Source organism: Strix uralensis, chromosome 1 (assembly GCF_047716275.1).
Source record: "Strix uralensis isolate ZFMK-TIS-50842 chromosome 1, bStrUra1, whole genome shotgun sequence".
Taxonomy (NCBI): domain Eukaryota; kingdom Metazoa; phylum Chordata; class Aves; order Strigiformes; family Strigidae; genus Strix; species Strix uralensis.
This window is the reverse complement of record NC_133972.1, coordinates 66031922-66051776: the sequence shown is the minus strand read 5'-3', so window position 1 is coordinate 66051776 and position 19855 is coordinate 66031922. Positions and strand designations below refer to the sequence as shown.

General features: G+C 41.3%; 1 protein-coding gene across 2 annotated transcripts in view; it reads left to right on the top strand.

Annotated features, from left to right (window-relative positions):
• Positions 1-19855, top strand: part of OXSR1 (oxidative stress responsive kinase 1) — a 92312-nt gene that overhangs the window by 25679 nt on the left and 46778 nt on the right. For both annotated transcript variants that reach the window (XM_074869422.1, XM_074869430.1), the window contains exons 3-4: positions 4287-4395; positions 16484-16625. In XM_074869422.1, coding sequence (XP_074725523.1) covers positions 4287-4395; positions 16484-16625 — 251 coding nt within the window. The remainder of the gene's footprint in view (positions 1-4286; positions 4396-16483; positions 16626-19855) is intronic.

Genomic DNA, 19855 nt, shown 5'->3' with positions numbered 1-19855 from the left:
TCATCCTTGTATTTGAGAGCAAGTGTCTTTGAAACATGCCTCAGGGGCAGATAAACTCAGAGTAAAAGGTGATGATGTGAACAGAAAATACCAGTAAGAAAATTCAGCTAGTAGCTGAAATACAAAACAGGTAAGGTTGTATCTCGGCTCCTATTAACTCAACTTCAGTTGTATGTCAGTGGGCAAATAAATGCACTTCCAAAATAGCAGATCTCCAGAAGTGTGTCTGACTTACAGGAGACTAATACGTTTCTTATGATTCTAAATTATACTTCACAGCAGTTTTATTAGCATTTCAGAAGCCTTGAAATGCTTCTTTTATTGCCCACAGAAGTACTGAAAACATTCATCAGAACCCTTAATGGAAGACACGGAGGCCTTTATAGCTAATCTCAGTCTGTTTGCTTTTGGTATTTGACAGTGCAGATATTTTTAATATTTAGCCCAGGGTGAGCATGTAACCATCTCCAAGCCATTGCCTGTGTCTAGACACGTTTTTATCGGTAATTCATTCTCCATAGCTGAGCAGAAGGCAGTGTAATTTATGGATCCTGAAATGGGGACTTGGCAGTAAGGCTTGTAACTGAAGCCATCTACTGTGAGGGGTGTCGGTGCGTAAGCAACTGGATGTAAGAGCTGTCTACCATCCACTGGATCTGCGGATGGTTTGAGGGGTCTGTATCAAGTGACCCATGCCTGTTGGCAGAGTGGGAATAAAGCAACATTTTCAGCTTGAAACTTGCATGTAGCAGCCCAAATAAATTCTGATGTTTAGCACTGACATTGTTACAGAGGTGTAGAAATCACAGATTTTTATAAGGAGCCTTCCAATATAGTTTCAATGCTAGCAACAATGAGGGGAGCACAGTTGTAACTCGGTTACTTCTTTGTGTAATTTGGGGATAGCAGTCTTTTTAGGGAGGAGGTAGGGAGAGGAAGTCTTTGCCTGCTATGACTTTGTCGTGTTTGAAGAGTGGCAGACTCTGAAAAACTTTGGAAATAGTATTAAAGCTGTGCTTACTGCACACAGAAGGGCTGTTGCTGCATTTTATCTGCTCCTGCTCCCTTTTTCTCTAAGTATGCTTTTGAGCAGAGCTCCCCAGTGATCCTTGACTGAGATTCCTGCCTTAACTACAGCTCTTCAGCCCTTGTACTTCAGCATTTGTACTGCTGTAGCACAGACTGTTGTATGTATGACAACTGGCTTGGTTTTAATTATGTGAGGAAGCATTTTAACTGCAAAGCCCACTGTGATTTGCCACAATCAGTTAAAACAGTTGTATGCATTGAGCCTCTAGGATGTTAGTACCCTCTGTGCGGGTGAAGAGGAACACAACTTTGATGTAACCGGTGTGAGATTAGCCTAGAAAACTATTAAAAATGAGGTTGGGGGTCTGTGGGTGAGAGGTAAAGTTTGCCTGACTGTTGTTCTTTCTTACTGGTAATAATGTAAAAACACTGGAAACCATGGGCTGTGATGCAATTAATTATTCAGAGCTGTGCTACACTCTGAGAAATGGTTTAATCTGCCTGTGTTACGCATCCACTAGCTGATGGAGGTGTTTAATTGAATAGATCAGCTTTGTGATTATTTATTTTCCCTCTTTGTGCACCAAAGCATATGACAGACTTGAGCTATTTTGTTGTTTTGTTTTTTTTTTTTTACAATGTGCTTCCCAGCCTGGGGAGCAGACTGTGGTAATGAACAAGAGAGGAAGTTCTTGGAAAATAATAAAATCATAACTAAGTGTCACAGAATGCCTGCAAAATGCTGTAGTACAGAGCTGCTTGAATGGCAAAGATCTGATCCAGGTCTAGGCTCTTAAGTAAACTTCATCCAGGCTTTGTCTCACTGTCTCCTGAATTCCAGTGGGATACACTAATATATATAAAATATGCAATGTTTTGTGTATATTTCTTGTACTCTCTCTTGATCTCCAAGGGAGCTGGTTCAAAATATTTTAAGTGTTCTAGCTAAGAAAAGATAAAAGCAGCTCCTCTACATCATCTCTGAGACTGGTGGACTTGGGGCAAGTCTGGCTGATGGGATGATTAACCAGTCAGCATCCTGCTTGCTTCTTTCCACCTTTGTTTCCTCTCATGCCACTTCTGCATGTGTGGTTTTTTTAATTGTCAGGGAGAGAAGTTAGGCACCTGTCTTTGCTTGCATGTTTAAAAGAAAAAAAAAAATCTTTAAAATTAATTTAAAGCTTTAGGCTGAATGCTAATTTCATGCTCAGGGACCAAGATTGTCAGGTTTATGGATCTCTTAACTAGGGGCTCAGTCCAGTGCTCTGAGGAAGTCTAAAACGATCCTAGGGTAAGCAAATGAGTTCAAAACTCTGAGCTCAACCGGTTTTGGAAAGATTTCATGGATCAAAAGTGTTGCACATAGTTTACAGACAGCAGCCCAGAGCTTTCCAACCAGCTGGGTTTTGTGCAAGGAATATGCCAGGGCACAAACTAGTCAGTGAGTCTAACCTGTGTTATCCAGGACCCCAATTCCCATCCGTCCCCTGTAGAAATTTGAGGCAGGGAAGTAAAAAGAACATTTTTGTTGCCAGCTTTGCCTGAGGGGTTTTCCTGCATTGTGAAGAAACCTAACTAGAAGGTATTAAGAAAACTCCAAAGGTTCTGATTTATTTCCTTTTTGAAAAATAGCTTGATACAAGTGAGTGTTTGCAAGGAAGGGAGCTGCAGCTGTCAGAGTAAGCAGAGGATATTGTTTCAGGCTGTATTTATTTTCACAGAGTGGTTTTTAGTCAATGAGTAGGCTATACTGAGATGAATAGCCTACTCCTCACTCTTCAAATATCCTTTCCTGTTTAGAAGGATTCTTTTTTAATCTGTTTATTGGAGCTTCCTGGAAAGTTGGTGCCTCTTCTGGGGAAGCAGAAAGGGAGCCAGTTGTGTTTAATTCCTCAAATGCACCTACTCCCTGAAAAGCAGTATTAAAGTGGATAAATCAACATTAGCATGTTTCTTTGTAGCTCTGATTGCCAACTAAACCCTTGCCAAAGGGGAAGCAGCATGCCTTTACGCTATACTCAGTCACAAGCAGAGCTTTGTACATGAGCAGGAGAAGAACATGCTGCATCCATGGGGCATCCTAGACACGGGTGAATGCTTCTCAGAGCTTTCTCTTGTACTTTGGTACCAGGGAGGTCTTGTGCTTAGAGGGAGGAGAGGGTCAGGGTGTGAAGAGCCCTTGCTCTCCTCCTTCCTTGTATGTTTGGGATTGTGGTGCTCAGCTGAGTTAGCGTCATGGGGAGGGGGCTGACAGCAAGCAGTAATTAAACCTTTGAAAAGTAAGCGACATCACATGTTCACTGAAGGAAATGTCTTAGCTGAGAGCAGAAGTTGAGGATATTAGGGGATGAGCGGTGTAGATGATGCTGGAGGGTACAACTTGACAGGTGGGGGACTTGTCTGAAGCACAAAGCCCCACCTGGGTGTAGTGCAGGGTGCCAGGCTTGGCTTAATGGATGGCTTTTGTCTGTGGACAGTCAAGAAACTGTGGCCTTCTGTCCAAACTGGTGATTTGTGCTTGCATAATGAAAAATCAGTTGATGTTTTCTGTGTTGGTGTTTCCCCCATAACCTGGAAAACCTCAAGCCTTAACCCATAACCAAATCTAAGAATAAGCACAGCAAAACTAAACCAATTTAATATCCGAGCATATTTCGTATTGTATTCCATCTATAGTAGCTAACCACTTTCTGATCTCAAACTGGTTTCCCCCTTCTTCCAGTATGACAAAAGATATAACTGTCCTTTGTGCCTTCAACCTCACTGAGCTAAGCTATCTGCTTTCCTGTTGGGAAGAAATATTAGGAATAAGAGTCCTTTTCTTCCACAGAGGCAAATATGTCCCTTTCTCATCCAAATTATAGTCTTCAACTGATTAAGTATCTGTTGTGTAATGTCTCACTAGAAGGAGGTGTCAGCATGAACTTCTTGGGTAACAAACTGGTGTGAATTTTCAGGAATATTCTGTTGTAGCTGCACGCAGGTGTTTTCGTTACAACTGCTGTATTGCCCTTGCCAAGGGGTTTTTGGTTAACTTTTTTCTTTCTTCTAGATAGACGAAGAACACCCTAAAATACCTTTGGGCCCTAGCATGATGCAGGTTGAGTGTTAATATTTCTGGATTTTTGATGTTTAGCTTCTAGGTATCCTTTTTCTTTGCACCTTCTTTCAACATTGTGTCTTGAGGAATATAACTTCTGTGCCCAAGGAATAATAATCACTGGGTCCAACTGCTAATGCTTTGTTTTTCTCTACAGAAAGAAATTCAAGCCATGAGTCAGTGCCATCACCCCAACATTGTATCTTACTACACATCGTTCGTGGTGAAAGATGAGCTTTGGCTGGTGATGAAGTTACTTAGTGGAGGTGAGCGGGCCAATTTCCTTACCCTAAAAGGCAACATAAAAACTTCCTGTAATACCCTTTCTCTTGTTTACCTCCTAAGCTTCCCACTTGTGAATCGAGATATTTGAATAACAGTATTTAACTGCGATTCATTCAGCTCAGAAATAGCTTCTCGTGTTATGTACATCAGTAGTAACACCTAACTGCATGACTGTGCTACCTTCTTTTCCCTCTCCTATTTTGTATTTTTGACAGTATTTCATAGAGTTATTTTGTATGTGTTTGCTGAATGACTCACTTGAGTATTTGAAAACTGGAGCGTATGACTTCAGACATTAACGAAAGACAAAAGTGCAGATGTAGTAGTTGAAACCATCCTAAACTTCTGGGAAAGAAATTTCACTGTCATCTTGTCAAATCATATCATATAGAATGGTTTGGGTTGGAAGGGACCTTAAAGATCACTAGTTCCAACCCCCCTGCCACGGGCAGGTACATCTTCCACTAGACCAGGTTGCTCAAAGCCCCGTCCAGCCTGGCCTTGGACGCTTCCAGGAAGGAGGCACCCACAGCTTCTCTGGGCAACCTGTTCCAGTGTTTCACCTCCCTTGTGTTAAAGAGTTTCTTCCTTGTATCTAATCTAAATCTACCCTCTTTCAGTTTAAAACCATTACCACCGTTACCCCTCATCCTATCACTACACTCCCTGATAAAGAGTCCCTCCATATCTTTCCTGTAGCCCCCTTTAAGTACTGGAAGGCCACTATAAGGTCTCCCCACAGCCTTCTCTTCTCCAGGCTGAACAACCCCAACTCTCTCAGCCTGTCCTCACAGGGGAGGTGCTCCAGCCCCCTGATCATCTTCGTGGCCTCCTCTGGACCTGCTCGAGCAGGTCCATGTCCTTCTGATGTTGGGGGCCCCAGAGCTGGACGCAGCACTGCAGGTGGGGTCTCAGGAGAGCGGAGTAGAGGGGGAGAATCACCTCCCTCAACCTGCTGGCCACACTTCTATTGAGGCAGCCCAGGACATGGTTGGCTTTCTCAGCTGCGAGTGCACATTGCTGGCTCAGTCAGGTTTCCGTCCACTAGCCCCTAAGTCCTCCTCCGCAGGGCTGCTCTCAGTGCACTCTTTGTCCAGCCAGTATTTTTGCATGGGATTGCCTCAACCCATATGCAAGACATTGCACTTGGCCTTGCTGAATTTCATGAGGTTCGTACCGGCCCACCTCTCAAGCCTGTCCAGGTGCCTCTGGATGGCATCCCTTCCCTCCAATGTGTCGATTGCACCACACAGCTTGGTGTTCATCGGCAGACTTGCAGAGGGTGCAGCAAGATGATGGATCTGAAAAGATGCTTCTCAGGTCATGTTAACAAATGTTTCTTCATCTTGTTCTGTAATCCTAGGATAAGCTTTGAGCTAGAGAAGTCCCCTGAGCCCAATCATTTCCACTAGCTTTGTCGTGAGAATTGCAACTTCACTCTCAAGTCTGGTTCCTTGACCTTTTTCTCACTTGCAGCTTGGAGGCCTTCGTGGTGCTGATGGCTTGTTGGTAACCAGCCAATCTATTGATATTTTAACTTATTTACATGTTGGCTGCACTTGTGAGAAACTTTAAATTACTTCTATTTTGGACAGAGCTACTCCTATAATGTCCGTGTACGGCTTTGAAAAGGGAAGAGTGGGTGCAGCTTGATTTGTACAGTGTCATTGCTCAGAGCTGAATTACATTACTCACTTGTTCTAGTTGACAAAATAACTGGGAATATTCAGAGCACTTTCAAATTACCGCATAGTTAACACAGAGCCAGGCAAACTTTCCTATTTCTGGATTTATTCTCTCAGACACTGGAGAAACAGCTTTTCTTTTGTTTGTTTTTTTTTTTTTGGAGAGAGAGTTTGAAAACTTCTTATCACTAATGCTTAATTTGATGTCATAATATTTTCCAGGATCCCTGTTTAAATTAGTTGAGACAGGAAAGAGAATCAAGTTCTGGATGATAACACAGAGGACTGTTGCTACATCTTAGGCCTGTCTTTAGGAAGACTTGATTTTCCTGGCACCCTAATGAAAAGGAATTCAAAGCTGAAAAAAACCCAAGTGTTTTCTTGCTTTTTAAAAAAAAATTTGGCTTCTCTGTTCTTGGCTTAATACCAAGGACTGTAAAATGCCAGAAGATGATGTGGAAAAATCTGGCTAAAACTGTTGCTTTTTCCACAAGAGCTTGACAATGACCATAAAACATGTGTCTTTGAAGATCTTCTTTAGCGAATTGTAGTAGTTCTCTTGGGGGCAATCAAATTTCATGCCAACTCAAGTCTGTCTTAAAGGGTTTTAATGGCTCATGTGCTCATGTGTCACTAAGCAATACCCTTTGTTTTCTTGAAGGGACACATAACAGGTCATTAAAGATATGATGGCTGTTTGTGTGTAGAAAAGAATCCCCTGCCAGCTTAGTGGAAGTAGTTTCACTTTGTATCTATGGGAAGGTTTCCACAGCATGAGGAAATGGCATTTCAGGGGTGCAGGAGAGGCAGCAGCAATGCTCTTGGCCTTTTTCAGGAGAGTATACAACCTCTGTTGTATACTGCACAGCTGCCTTAGCTAGTATTTTCACAGAGGTTTTCTGTCAGAACCAAGTCAGGATTAGGCTCATCCTTGAACTTCCAAATGTTGTTTCTGTTTATCCTCATTTTTGTGTGGATTTTTTTTTGTGTGTAAAGCTGGAAAAAAAGTCAGATTTTTTTATGGACCATCTTTTCGTTATCAAGGCACCATAAATGTAAAGACCACACTGGAACATTTCTGGAAAAATAATCATTGCTTTAGAACCAGCCTCTTGGTGGTGTGAATAATGACTTGTTTGTCATTTAATATTCCCTTTGAATAGCTTCAACGTTCTGCTGGCTGATAATTGACCCTTGTGCAGCTCTGGCATTAAGTGGGGTACTTTCAGTAAAGTAGTGCTGTGAAATCTCACTGCTTCTTACTTTGTGGCGTATGTTGAAGATGAGGGTTGTACTATAAAAGATGGACTAGTAGCAGTGTAACACCTGTCCCCCAACATTTCAGTGAGCCAGTGTTAAATTTTCTCACTTAAAATGAATCCTTTGGGGGTTGGGGGAGTTGTTTAAATATATGGAAAGACTTTGAGAATGACCTGTCACTACTTACTATGCAGGAGGGTACCTTGAGAGGTATTTTTCAGCTGTTTTGATTTTGTACTTTTTTTCATGACTGTACTTCAGAAATCTCATTTTAGATCTCCTAGGGAAATTCTACAGGACGATCTTGAGGATGGGCGAAGAAACTTGTGTATCAGAGCTTTCTGACTGAAGAGCTTTTTCATTCATTTTTAGTGAGACTATTTCCAGTTGTTTTTAGGCTGATTTATGTAACAAGGCACAGTTTTAAAACTGCTTCTCATTTCTTTCAGCCTACTTCTTATCAGTAATAAAATGGCTAGTTTTGTGGTCATCGGTCATCCAGTGGGAAAAATAATGATCTGAGTTTCTCAACAGGAAGAACCTTTGAGCTGTTTTTATAAACCAGAAAGGGGAAAAAAAACCCACCAGGGTGCAGCCTATTTCATTCCATGTAACTATTCAGAGAGCATGGGCTGAGATTTGTATATCCCAGTAAGCACATATAAAATTTGTTTCGATGTCCATTCTGTATCTTCATTATGGCTTTTGTACTTGAGAATTTCTTTTGGCTACAAGTTCAGAATCTTATTGCTTCTCTTCCATCAGTTTCAGTCTATGCTGGCATGGGTTTTCAGGCTGAAACCAGTTTTAATTTCAGCCTACTTACACTGACTTTACACTGATAAACAGCCCACAAGACAGACCAGTCTGTAATGCAAGCCTTTTTTTTTGTTGTTTTAAGTGCAATTTAATTTATTTTCTAGTTGCAGTCATTTTGTTGAAATCTTAACCTAGTCATATATGCAAGTATTTTAGAAATGTCTCTAAGGGAAAATACTCTAAATCCATGAAGCGTTATTGTTTGGTAACAGTGCCTTGCTCCTCTGAGCAGCCAGCCAGTGTACTCAAAGGTAGCTTAATTGCCTGACTGGCATTGTCGCTGAAACTCAACTAGATGTCTCTGCTTCTCAAGTATTGTGATGGTGGAAGATACAGTTTTCCATCTTTTAAAAGTTGTCAGCAGTGAGGAAGTAACGTACTGGTGAGCTCTTAGGAAGTAACATGTAAAACTGCTAATCTGCATCGGAGCCAAGTCACACAGGCTGGCTGAAGTTACTGCTGAAAGCAGTTTGAACTGGCAGATCTGACACCAAAGCAGATGTAGAGCATAGTTGTTGCTGATGGCAGAAATGTGGCTGTGATGATATCCAGCTGGTAGTGACAAGAGGTGCTGATGTGTCCAGTTACTCTGACACCCTCTCAGATCTGGTGATGTGTGCCTGAGTCAGGTTAGTGAAGTATCTGCTGTTTTGGTTCCCTTCAGTAGAAATTTCAGACCCTTTACTCCAGTGATGAAGCTGTTCTGTAGGCATCTAAGCTTAGCAGTGTCAGCTTGGCACCCTGGCCTTTTGGTCCAGTGTTACTCCAAACTAAACTCCAATGGCTATTTCTAGACAACTGCTGACCTGCTCTTTGCCTCACTGGCATTCCCCTGTCGTGAATTCTACTCATGCCTTTTTAAAGCCATCTGAAGCCCAGTCCTGCTCTTTAACTCCTGCGGCTTTTCAGTAGGAAGAGAAGCAGCTGTCCTTTTGTTCTTGTGCTTTTTCTGATTGTGACCTGTTTGCTCCTCTAAATTCTTGCTGGTTTTAACAACAGCTCTCATTTCACAGGTGACCCAAGGCCATGGTTAACTCTACAAAACAGTTGCTCGTTTGCAACAGCCATCTGTGGTGGCTTGCTACATCACACAACAATTTTTACTGTCTTAACCTACAGCAGATGAGACCTCTAAAATATTTTTAAACGGTAAATGCTTTAAATATTGAAACATTTCCAGATAGGACTCTCGGATCTTCTTCCTTCTTGAAGGCTCCTAATTAAATCTGCTATAAATCTGCTAAGGAGATTACTGTATTGAAATAGTTAAACTTTTTATTTTCCAAAAGTTTTTAAGATTCAGCATCTTCAACTTTTGATCTTGATTTGTGTGATGAAGTGCTTGGCCAGCAGTTCAGCAAGCCAGACCAAAAGGGAAATATGGCAAGTCTTAGGTCTCCGCCAGGGAGATAAAACATCTTGTTCTACTTCTGCTGTGTTAATCTCTGATCTGGCCACTCCTAATTCCAGCAGTGAGTTATGATCAAAGTGTAAGCCACAGGTTCTTAGAAACTCTCATGTTTATGTTGAATTACTTTGTTAGGAGAGCGCTATGCTTTTTGAGTCCTGAAGTTTTTAACTTTATTTGTAGACACACAATTTCAAACAATTAAGGATGGGGTAAGTCAGAAGCAGGAGATGGTAGGGTCTGTACACGATTGCAGAATGCAGCGTGTAGATACATTGCCACTCCTAGCTATCATAGGAAAAGCATGAAAAAAGTTTGTCTTCAGATTTTCTCCTATAAATGTCTGTGTCAACTGCAATAGGCTGTTTTGCCCCCTTTATTATATTATCTTGGATCTTGCCTTAATCTTGTATTTCTTACACATCCATGCAAGTGCTCGAGAGGGAAGAAGTGGAAATTTCTTTAACTCTCCCTCTGTGCTGAGGTGGTTTCACCTGGGTTAAGAAGAAACTTCAAAACCAGAAACCCCAGCAATCTACTTAGATGTCTTTTCCTTTGTTTTGTATAACTTGTTCTTTCCTTTTACTTTTTTGCTGTATCTGTATTCCTCAGTCCCAGAAGTACTAAATCCAGGCAGCTGTTCCTTCTTTTGCGTTTTCTGCTTCCGTTTGTCAGAGACTGACAAGATGCAGATTTAATTCTTGGCTCTGATGACAATCAGGCTCACCGAAACAGCTGGCTTCTGCTGAGATGTCTTAAAAGAAGCAGCAATGAATCCTGCCAACTCCCACTTCTCAAAGATGAAGCATGTTCAGCATCAGTGTCCATCAGGTTTGGGGCAGATCTTGGTTCTCACAAAACTGTGTAGTGATCCCCAGCACTGTTTTCCAGCCTAATTATGCCAGGCCTCTAAATGGCAAATCAATGCAGGTACTGTAACCTGCTTTTTTTGTTGTTGTAAATTAAGTTAGTGTTAAATTTTCTTGTTCTGCTTGCCAGACAAATTTAAAGGGGGAGTTTTCTTTTCATTTACCTCATCCTGTATCTTTGTCCTGTCACTTAAGTTATAGTATAACATGCAAGATGTGGTTCCCACAGCAACTAGCTCTGCTGTACATTTCTTTTGCCTCTGGGGGCATGTAAAATTCCAGTTGTAATACTCGTGCATGTATCTGTAATCTTGTTCTAAACAAGCTTTCCTTTCTGCTCAGGTTTTTGTACCCCATGTGCTGAAGCACTAAGCAGCATGGCTGATGACTGTCACTTAAATACTTTCTTCCTCTCCTGAGGAAGAACATCAGAAGTAGCTGCCTAAGTGCCATTACATGTGCTTACTGATGTAGGTGAGGTCAAAGAAATGCGCTCTGGGTTTGGAACCGGAAGTCTTGATGTTTGTGGTGGCTTGCTGTTGAAGGTGAATCAGTGGAACAATTTGGGCTTCTTGCCCCGAGGGTGCAATTACACAAAAGTTTTCTCCAGCAGGGAAGCTGGTTTAAGAAGTTCCTGACTGCTTGGTCTCCACCCTGCCTGGAAAACTGGATTAGCAATTATTGCAGTGATCTCATTTACAGTATGGCTTCATAAGCATTGGCACAACAGGGAGGTGGTGAACCGTGGAACTCTTTAATCTCATTTTGTTGCTGAAGGAAACACCAAGGAGCACATGGTACAGGGTGTTGAAGGAGACAGTTTTACTGGGTACATGCATGGGGTGCAAGACAAGACTGCATTTACAAGGTTTCAAGACAGTCCATCGCCAATGCTCTGCCTGATGTTAATGCGCAAAACCTGAAGATCCCTCTCTTGCCAATTCAGGATATTGGTCTGCTCATGGGTTCTTGTGTCTTCATTCCTCAGATACCACTGTCATGGGTGGAAATCAACCCCTTGCTTCTGGAAACTTGGAACTGGCTTCTGTGGATTGAGTCAGGCCTAATTAGATAGTCTCCAGCCATGCCAAAACGGGAAAGCTGACCTGTGGGGCTTCCTGCTCTTCACTCCTGGAGGGCAGTAGAGGGTGCAATGGGGTATCTGTTCCATTTGTGCAGCTGGACAGACATTAGTCTGCTGCAGAACTGGTGTGACCAGGAAAAGTTGCTCGCTGCATGTTTGTCTTTGACCCACAGTAGTTACAGGTTGGATTTTATCAGGTGAGGGTAGGTCTATGTACAGCTAGCTCCTGCTGACTTCTGCTGTTGGTAGGAGCTATTGCATTAGCAGATTTCAGAGCTTGTGAGTTTGAGCAGAAAACCACTTAACTTTCAATTGCTGTACAGTTTGCACTGAGAGATCGTGCTTTACTAAGGAGATGTAATACGGTTTGTGATTAGCGTCAGAATATACTGAGACAGTTTAAGGATGAGTGATAAATAATGCAGAATGCTTTATCAGATTGCACAGTATCTTGTAGGCATCCTGTTGGTGTGCTGCACAGTGTATATTTGATGGGCAGGAATTTGTTTATAGCTGCATTTTTTCCACATCAATCTCTAAATGTTCTCTCCTTTCTTTTGTCTTCTGTTGGGCTTTGAGATCAGTTGCTCATTACCAGACTTCTTTAAACATCCGTATTAATGACAGCATTATTTATATTTACTTTTAGGATCCAGTTCTGGCTCTTCTCTTTGTCTTGTTTTGTCTTTTCCTGATGTGCTTTCCAGTTAGCCTCAGCCAAACTTAATTTCTTTTTCTCTCCACTGAAGGCTGACCCTCCTGTTCTGTGAATCTGTAGCTTCTACTTGTGCGTTTCTAATGAGAAAAATCAGGAGGTAACTTGTAACCAAATCTAGTACCATGTATAATACACACCAGAGTACTTCACCTATCTAAAAGAGAAGTCAAATAGGGAGGAGTCAAAGGTTTTTATTTTCTTTTAAAAAGATTTTTTTCCACTTCAAAATCTTGTAAGTGTTCTCTGATACAGAGTTGGGTGCCTTACTTCCTGTGTGAACCTCATCTTCTGGCCACTAGATTATGGGAGACTTTTGTCTTGCGCAGTGAGATTGAACAGTTTGCACATGGAGTACAAATCCATACTGAAACTGCATTTAAGCAGAGGTCCAAGCAGAGATGTTCAGGTGTACTCTCGCTTCACCAGTTACTCTTAAACTGGTTTGGAAGGTGGCTCAGGAACTGGCAGTATCTGGAATCATGGTGGTATTTTGAAACAATTTGATTGATTTGTAAAGCACGTGCTTTTGTGTAGATCGGATCTTGGTTCCAGTTCAGCTGAATTAGTTTCCAGTTAATTTCTAGCAGTCAATGTATTGCTGGACCAGGAACAGGCCGCTCTGTGCGAAGCAGTTGTTTTTCCCCTTAGGCTAAGGACAGGGCTCTGAGCTACTAATCTGTTGTTTGAGTGTAATGCAGTTGATGTAAGTGAGAAAATTTGTCTATATCCTAAGGCAGTGGATACCCTAGTAAGTGTGTCACATGCTTAACTGAGATCCTGGGGAGCAACTTTGCATTGAATTGATCAGGCTGACGCTGAAATCCAATCTCTCTCTTCTAGCAGAAAGCATTTTCCTCAATACTGAAATTCCCATGACTTCTGCTTTTGAAGTAGCTTTGTGCTTAGCTATGGGTTTCTGTTTGGGGATCTGGGTTTTTTGTTGCTCCACATAAGGCTTCCTGAGCCAGAATGCCAGAAAATTTGAAATGTGGCACAAAGCAGTGCATGGAAATGCAGCTTGGCTTCGTTCTTTGTGTTCCTGTGGTGCTGTGCTTTATGAAGTTGCAATGGAGTTGGGAGTCAGTACCAACTCCCAAATTTACTGATCTGAGGTGGAAAAATCACAACTTTATTGTGTTGTGGTGCCAGTAGCAAAGCTTCCCCCCCCCGTGCAAACAAAGTGGGGGTGATCAAGTAACACTTTCTTCAACAGGAAAGTGGCTCTTGGGTCGCTTTTCTGCTGTTTCCTGAACTAAGCGTTTTGCTGATAGCCTTTTTGCTGGTCTCCTTTCTGTAGAAAACTGGCAAATTCCTCCACTACTTTGAACATCTCAATGTGAAAGTGGTTTTTAAAAAATGTGCTTAAAAAGTGGCAGGCTGGACTGGGAGCAGATACAGCATGGGTGTGAATCAGCCCTTTCACAACGAAGTCTGGCTCTGTGCGTGCCCTCTTGTCTGTCTAACCCCCACCCCCTTTGCTGGGCTAAATACAACTTCTAACTTGGCTAAATACAGGATTTTTTGACCAAATGAATTTGAGCACCATATGATCTGCCTCCTCATGTTCCCTGAGCCCTTTGCAGGAGAAGGGAAATGTTTATGAACAAAGTCTGCTAACAGGGTTGTGGGTGGAAAGAGGACAAAACGAGTTCGTGAAGAACCACATATTTTCACTGGACTTCTAAAACAAGTGACAGTTTGTTCTCCAGATAATGGCACATTTGAGAGGAAAAACCTGAACTGTGAAAGTCGAGGGTTTTTTTGGTGGGTTTTTTCTTAGGTGTCACAAAAATTCTTGTCCAAAATAAGAAGCATTACAGCTTGTAAGCATGTATTTTTTAGATATGAAAATGTGACAGGCTGAATCCCAGGTGAGTCCTCATAACACAACTGAGGATCTTTTTCTCAGACACCAGAACCTAAAGGTGAGATTTTTGGTGAAGGGGAGGATGCTCTGACATCTGGGGTTTTACAGTTTCCTTTGGTAGCGATAATCTTTCTCCCATGCAGGAAATCCAATGTATGTCAAAACAACCTGAGTTACGGTTGGGTGAAACCTTTGGCTAAGACCCATGTCGAAGCTCACTAAAGATGAGCATGTTTCTGTGCTCGGATAGGGTAAAGAAAGGCTGAACACTGCTAGGAGTATTCTTGCATAAAATGTTGGGGGGATGTTATGCAACTTCATTGCTATACTTTTTCATTTTCCTTGTTCTTTTCTGTTTTGTTAGTGTCTGATGTGTTAAGATCGTGTCTTCTGCAAATACCTTGAACCAAACAAAGGTTTTGTGGAAAGAGAAAGCTGGAGGTGCCATTCAGGGCAGCCAGGGAGCTGGTCTAATTGCTTGCTGCTGACAAAAGGGGTTTCCTCCCGCATTCACAAATGTGTTGTCCCTCCTGCTTACCCTGCTGCTTCTCTTCATTGGCTGTGAAACTCATCTGTTCAGAGGTTATGCTCACTACCAACCAAACATAGTTTCCCCCTCCCCCTGTTTATTTTTTGGTGGATTTGGTGTGGTGGCTTGGTGTACAGCCTGAGGACTGGTGCCGGTGGGCCAGAGAAGATAAAAGTGCGCAGCTTGGCAGAGTGGGGAATAGTGGCTTTTCTGACTGCAGCAAGCTGTTAGATGAACTCTGCACGTACCGTTGCCCACAAACTAAGGGACAGCATGCACCCATGTAATTGTTTCCTGTGCAGTTTGAATTGTGCAAAACAAGCTTTTCCTCATGGTGTTCAACCTTGCAGCCTTTTTGCTTTCATGTGAGAATCCAAAAGTAAAATATGCAAAAATCTATCTGCATGATTGTTTTAACCTAGAAATTCAAATAGGATAGTTAATAAAATAAGTTTTAAAGGGAGAAGGGGTTTTTGTCTACCTGAACCTGAAGGATGAAAAGAAAAAAAAAAAAACAAAACAAAAATCTCTATTGTATTTTTCTGCTTTCTTCAAGAATTTACAAGGTGGAACTTGTACTTTCCCCACTGACTAAATTAATGAGAGTAAGTTTCTCAGCTTTTGCTGTTCTTCAGATAGAAAAAATGTTTTCTCTTATGATTTTTTTGATTGCACGTTAGGAAGAATGAACTCTTCTAAACTTTTCTAAAACTTTTGACTTAGCTTTTCTAAACTAGCTGAGTTAATACTGAGATGTTCTTTTCCTATAAACTTACTGTTCAGAGACAAAGCTGGGATTTGTGCTTCGCAGTGGTGTCTGCTTTTCTCATTCTTTAGGAACTTCCCAGTATTGTTGACATTGCTTTGTGCCCATAGCTGTAAAAATCCTACTAGCTGACTATCCAGTCATTAAACCATAGAAACCCAAGTTTGAAGGGGCTAAATAGTAGAGGCCTGGAAAACAGGCTTAGATGTCCCACACTGGAGCAATAAAAACATAGTTCTGAGAAGACTGTCTTCGGTCCAGATGCAAATACAAAGAATACAGTACCCAATATATCATGAAAACAGGACCTTGTACAAGAGGCATGTTACTAGTCGTTGATTCTGTTTATTCCTGGGTGCAATTCAAAGAGGTGCTTTGCTCTATAAAGCATGGTTTGTCATGCAAGATGATGTAATTCACACCATGGTTGGGAGAAAGACTAAGCATGATGTTTCTAGGGAAGGATCCAAGTTACTCCAGTTTAGTACACAGTGAAAAAGTGGCTTATTGTCCAAATCCAGCCTCATTTGCTCTCTATTTAATTATTTCCACTTTTTTTCTGTTAGGCCAGTGTCATCCCTTCAAGGATTATATCTTTCCTGCTATTCCTCTGCATAGAGCTTGTAAGAGCTGAAAAAGAGAGTCTAATTTTATCAAGCTTGTTGCCTTCGGCTTGTGAGTCCTGGCAGCACCCTGCTTTTTCCATTTCCCCCTCCTGCTTCTCCAGTACTCAATACTATAACAGCTGTAGCATTGGTATCAACTTAAAAAACTTCCAAGAATCCTTTGTATATACACTTTACATTTTGGCTTCTTCAAATAACTTCAGTTACTTGTGATCACAGGAATTTTACAGCCCACCTTGAAGATCTGCACCCCTGTAAGGCTCATTGTTGCCTCTGCTTTCCTGCAGCAAAGGCTTCAGTTACTGGATTTGATCCTGCCCATCACTGCTTCCCCTCCCAATGAATTCCTTCAACTTGTATATTAAGTGATTATAAAGTATGTTTAGCTGTGAATCAGTTCTTCTAGTTTAAATTCATGTGTTTAACTCTTTTCTCTAGGCTCTGTTTTGGACATTATAAAGCACATTGTGGCCAAAGGAGAACACAAGACTGGTGTCCTGGATGAACCCTGTATAGCCACAATCCTTAAGGAGGTGCTGGAGGGGCTGGACTACCTGCATAAAAATGGACAAATTCACAGGTATCTTTCATTTTTCTCATCTTTGTCCTGAAATGCGTGTCACTGAAACAGAGTAGCTGAGCATGTGCAGTCTCATCCCACAACGGGCTATGAGAGCATGGAAAGAGGAAAGTAAAGGTGGGAGCTTAATCAAAACTCAAAATTCAAATGTCTGTATAGCTTCTGCTGCTTTAGGAAATGCTATGACTAGGCCAAGGTTGGGTAAACTTCGGGGTATTGAAAGTTCTGATATAGAGAATCTCTTTCCAAATTTTAACTACCTTCTGTAAAATGTAGTTGTTGGAGCTTAAGAACTTCATCTGGTTTTGTTTCTTGCAGAGCTGCAAATCACCAAGAACACTGTATAAGAAGTGTTGAGCAATTTAATAAGGAGCCCTTCAAGCCCTGTTCTTTATTTTTTTTTTTAGGGCTAGCTGCAAGATCAACATAATAAAATTTCAATTTGGGTCATTTCATTAAAAAAAAAAGGCGGAAACAAAATTAGTGGAAAAACTTCTTCTGTTTAACTAATGGCCTGTGGTTTGATGGATCACTGAAATGCGTGGGTTTCTGTGCCGCTCTATCATTTGGGAGATATTTTTAAATCATGTTTTCTTCTCCGCTGGTGTCAAGGTGTGGTGTATCCTTCAGGAAGAGAGGATACTAAGTATGTTCTGCCACGTAAAAAGAATGAGATTTGCAATCCTAAATATATGCTGAAAATAGGATATACTGCTTGTGGGTAATATACATCATCCCAGCCACAGACTGCTGCTGGGAACAACAGCCTCTTCTTTCTTGGGAATTTTGTGAGCTTGGCTGTCTTCTGGTACAATGCCATTGTAAGCATTGCTGCTGCTGTGCTGGAGTAAGTTTCTGTCGTCTTATGATGGCTACACAAGAGGAGGTACCTTTTTGCCAAAATGTTATTTTAATTAGAAAATCCGAGAAATACTTGTTTCATATTTTTAGTCAAACCAACTGGCTTTTGTATGTTGTTTTAGGTTAAAAAGAAATGGTTGGAAACAGTTCTCGTGGAATTCTTTTCCCTGAAAGAAATCTCAAATTTCGGTTTCCAGTCTCCATTAAAATTATCATTTAACAAGAATGTTTGTCTTCACTGAAGACAGTTTTGATTTTGTATCTGGTTGCTTAACTTTATTTTTTAGAGATAAGACTTGAGGCAGCTCTGGAAATTTAGAGTGAAGTAATAGACCACCTTACTTGCTGAGTGCATGGTAATTTTTCACCCTTGCCATAAGTAATTGACAAAACCATGTTCATCTGTGATTTGCAGTTGACTGACTTGACTGATTTAATTCATCTTCTGGTCTAATGAAATTGAACTGTATATGTTAAAGCAGCAGTAACCTGTTAAATTTTTTTCTGAAGATGTCACATAGTGATTTCTGCATTGAAAGAGGAGTGGTTCTCCATTTGACTTGCTGTAGTGAAACAGAAAAACTAGTAATTGTGGTAAAGATTATAGAGGATAGATTCATTTGTGTGGTTTGTATTTTTTTTTTTACTGCACTCAGCAGAAATATGTTCACAGAAAGTTCCAACTGCTTGGTCTGAAGAAAGTGTGATTCATATTGAATCATTCAGAAGTGGACTGAACCAAACCTGCTGTGACCATTCTCATCCTGCTTGTTGAAGCATTTTGTCCATATTTAGGGAACTTCAGCACAGAAATCAAAGTTGTGTCCTTGCAGCAGCTTACGCTTGTGGTTGTGCATCAGCTACTTTGCATGTGTTGCATTCCTATATTTTGGAGCTGCTCCAACAATTGCATAATGTTTTATCAGAAAAAAACATTTGGATAACCTCATTGTACTGGAGCATGGCAGTTTTGGAAATTTGGAGAAGTGGTAATAGTCATGATACAGAAGGAAAGTTGTGTAGTTTCCTACCTGTGATGCAAAGGATGGATTTTTAACTGTTGCCAGAAAGCAAGCTTAGATGCCTTTGAGGGGTGAAACATGTTTCCTTAATGGAGTTAATCATGATGTCTTGCATTTTATCCAGATGTATATACACTGCTGAGAAAAACATAGTTTAAAGTTGTAGTGAAGATGGGAGCCTTCCTCATACATAGGAATATCTGTATGGTTTTCCCATTTTACTTTACGCTAGGGGTCATAATATTGGTCATGCCTGATGGGAAAGGCAGGTGGAAATCTTGCAGTTGTGCCAGAGATGCTCTGAGAGGAAGTGTTTAAAATAACTACACTTTGGTCCCCTGGGTCAGCTTAAAGTATCTGACTCTAAAGGAAACTGCATCAGCTGATGGCTGAACTGTTGAATATAGTGTCCGCAATGTTGTTGGGGTGAACTTGAGGCCAAAGCAAGGTCAGCTGTGAAGGGTTTAAATTGAAGGGCTTTGGTTAGACCTGGAACAACCAACCCAAAACAAGCAGCCACCCAGCAGAGCAAAGTGTTCAGCTGGTTACACTAAAATATCCCAACTCTATTGCATGAGGAGAAAACTACTTGATAAAGTTAGAGACACAGTATGGGTGAAATGAATGTAATTAGCACATCTGAAGTTGGAGAACCAGGCTGGTGACAAAGCCTGAAGGATGACTCTCTGGACCTAAAGGTAATTTTGTGGGCACTGTTGACCTGAAGCGGGGGAGAGCTTGTTACTGCTGTAAATCATCAGTGAGATCAGAGAATATATGTCTGACAGGGGAGCTGCTCGATACTTTTCAATTATGCATAATCTTAAATGGGTAAATTAAGTTAACACATGGAAGACTGGCTTAATGAAATTCAGCTGCTGGTGAATCTTGCTCTGCATAAGCCTGCCTTGAACTTAATGCCACTTCCAATTAAGGTTTGGGGAGCTGGCTTCATGTGGAAGTGTAAATCCCTGCTTTGGACAGGAGAGTCGTTTGACAGTATTCTCAAGAGGAGATTAGAAAGCCAAATATCTAGTGAAGGCTTAAATTATATTTTTTTTTTGTTTACTTTCCTAATTAGCAAGGCTGAGACTTAAATAGATGCCATTGTTCAGCAACAAATGCTTGAGTCTCCCACATTGTCCAAAGTGATATTTTTTTTGCATTTATCTTGCAAGGGCTGTTGGGAACAGTCTGAGGCCTTCTGGAAAAGATAAAGGAGCAGGCAGAATCAGTTTTATTTTCATGAAACACTCTATACCAAGGTAACAGTTACAAATGATTCCTGTCTTTCTCCAGAATCACCACTGCCTTCTGTATCTTGGGGTTGGCAGCGCTCTGCCTTCA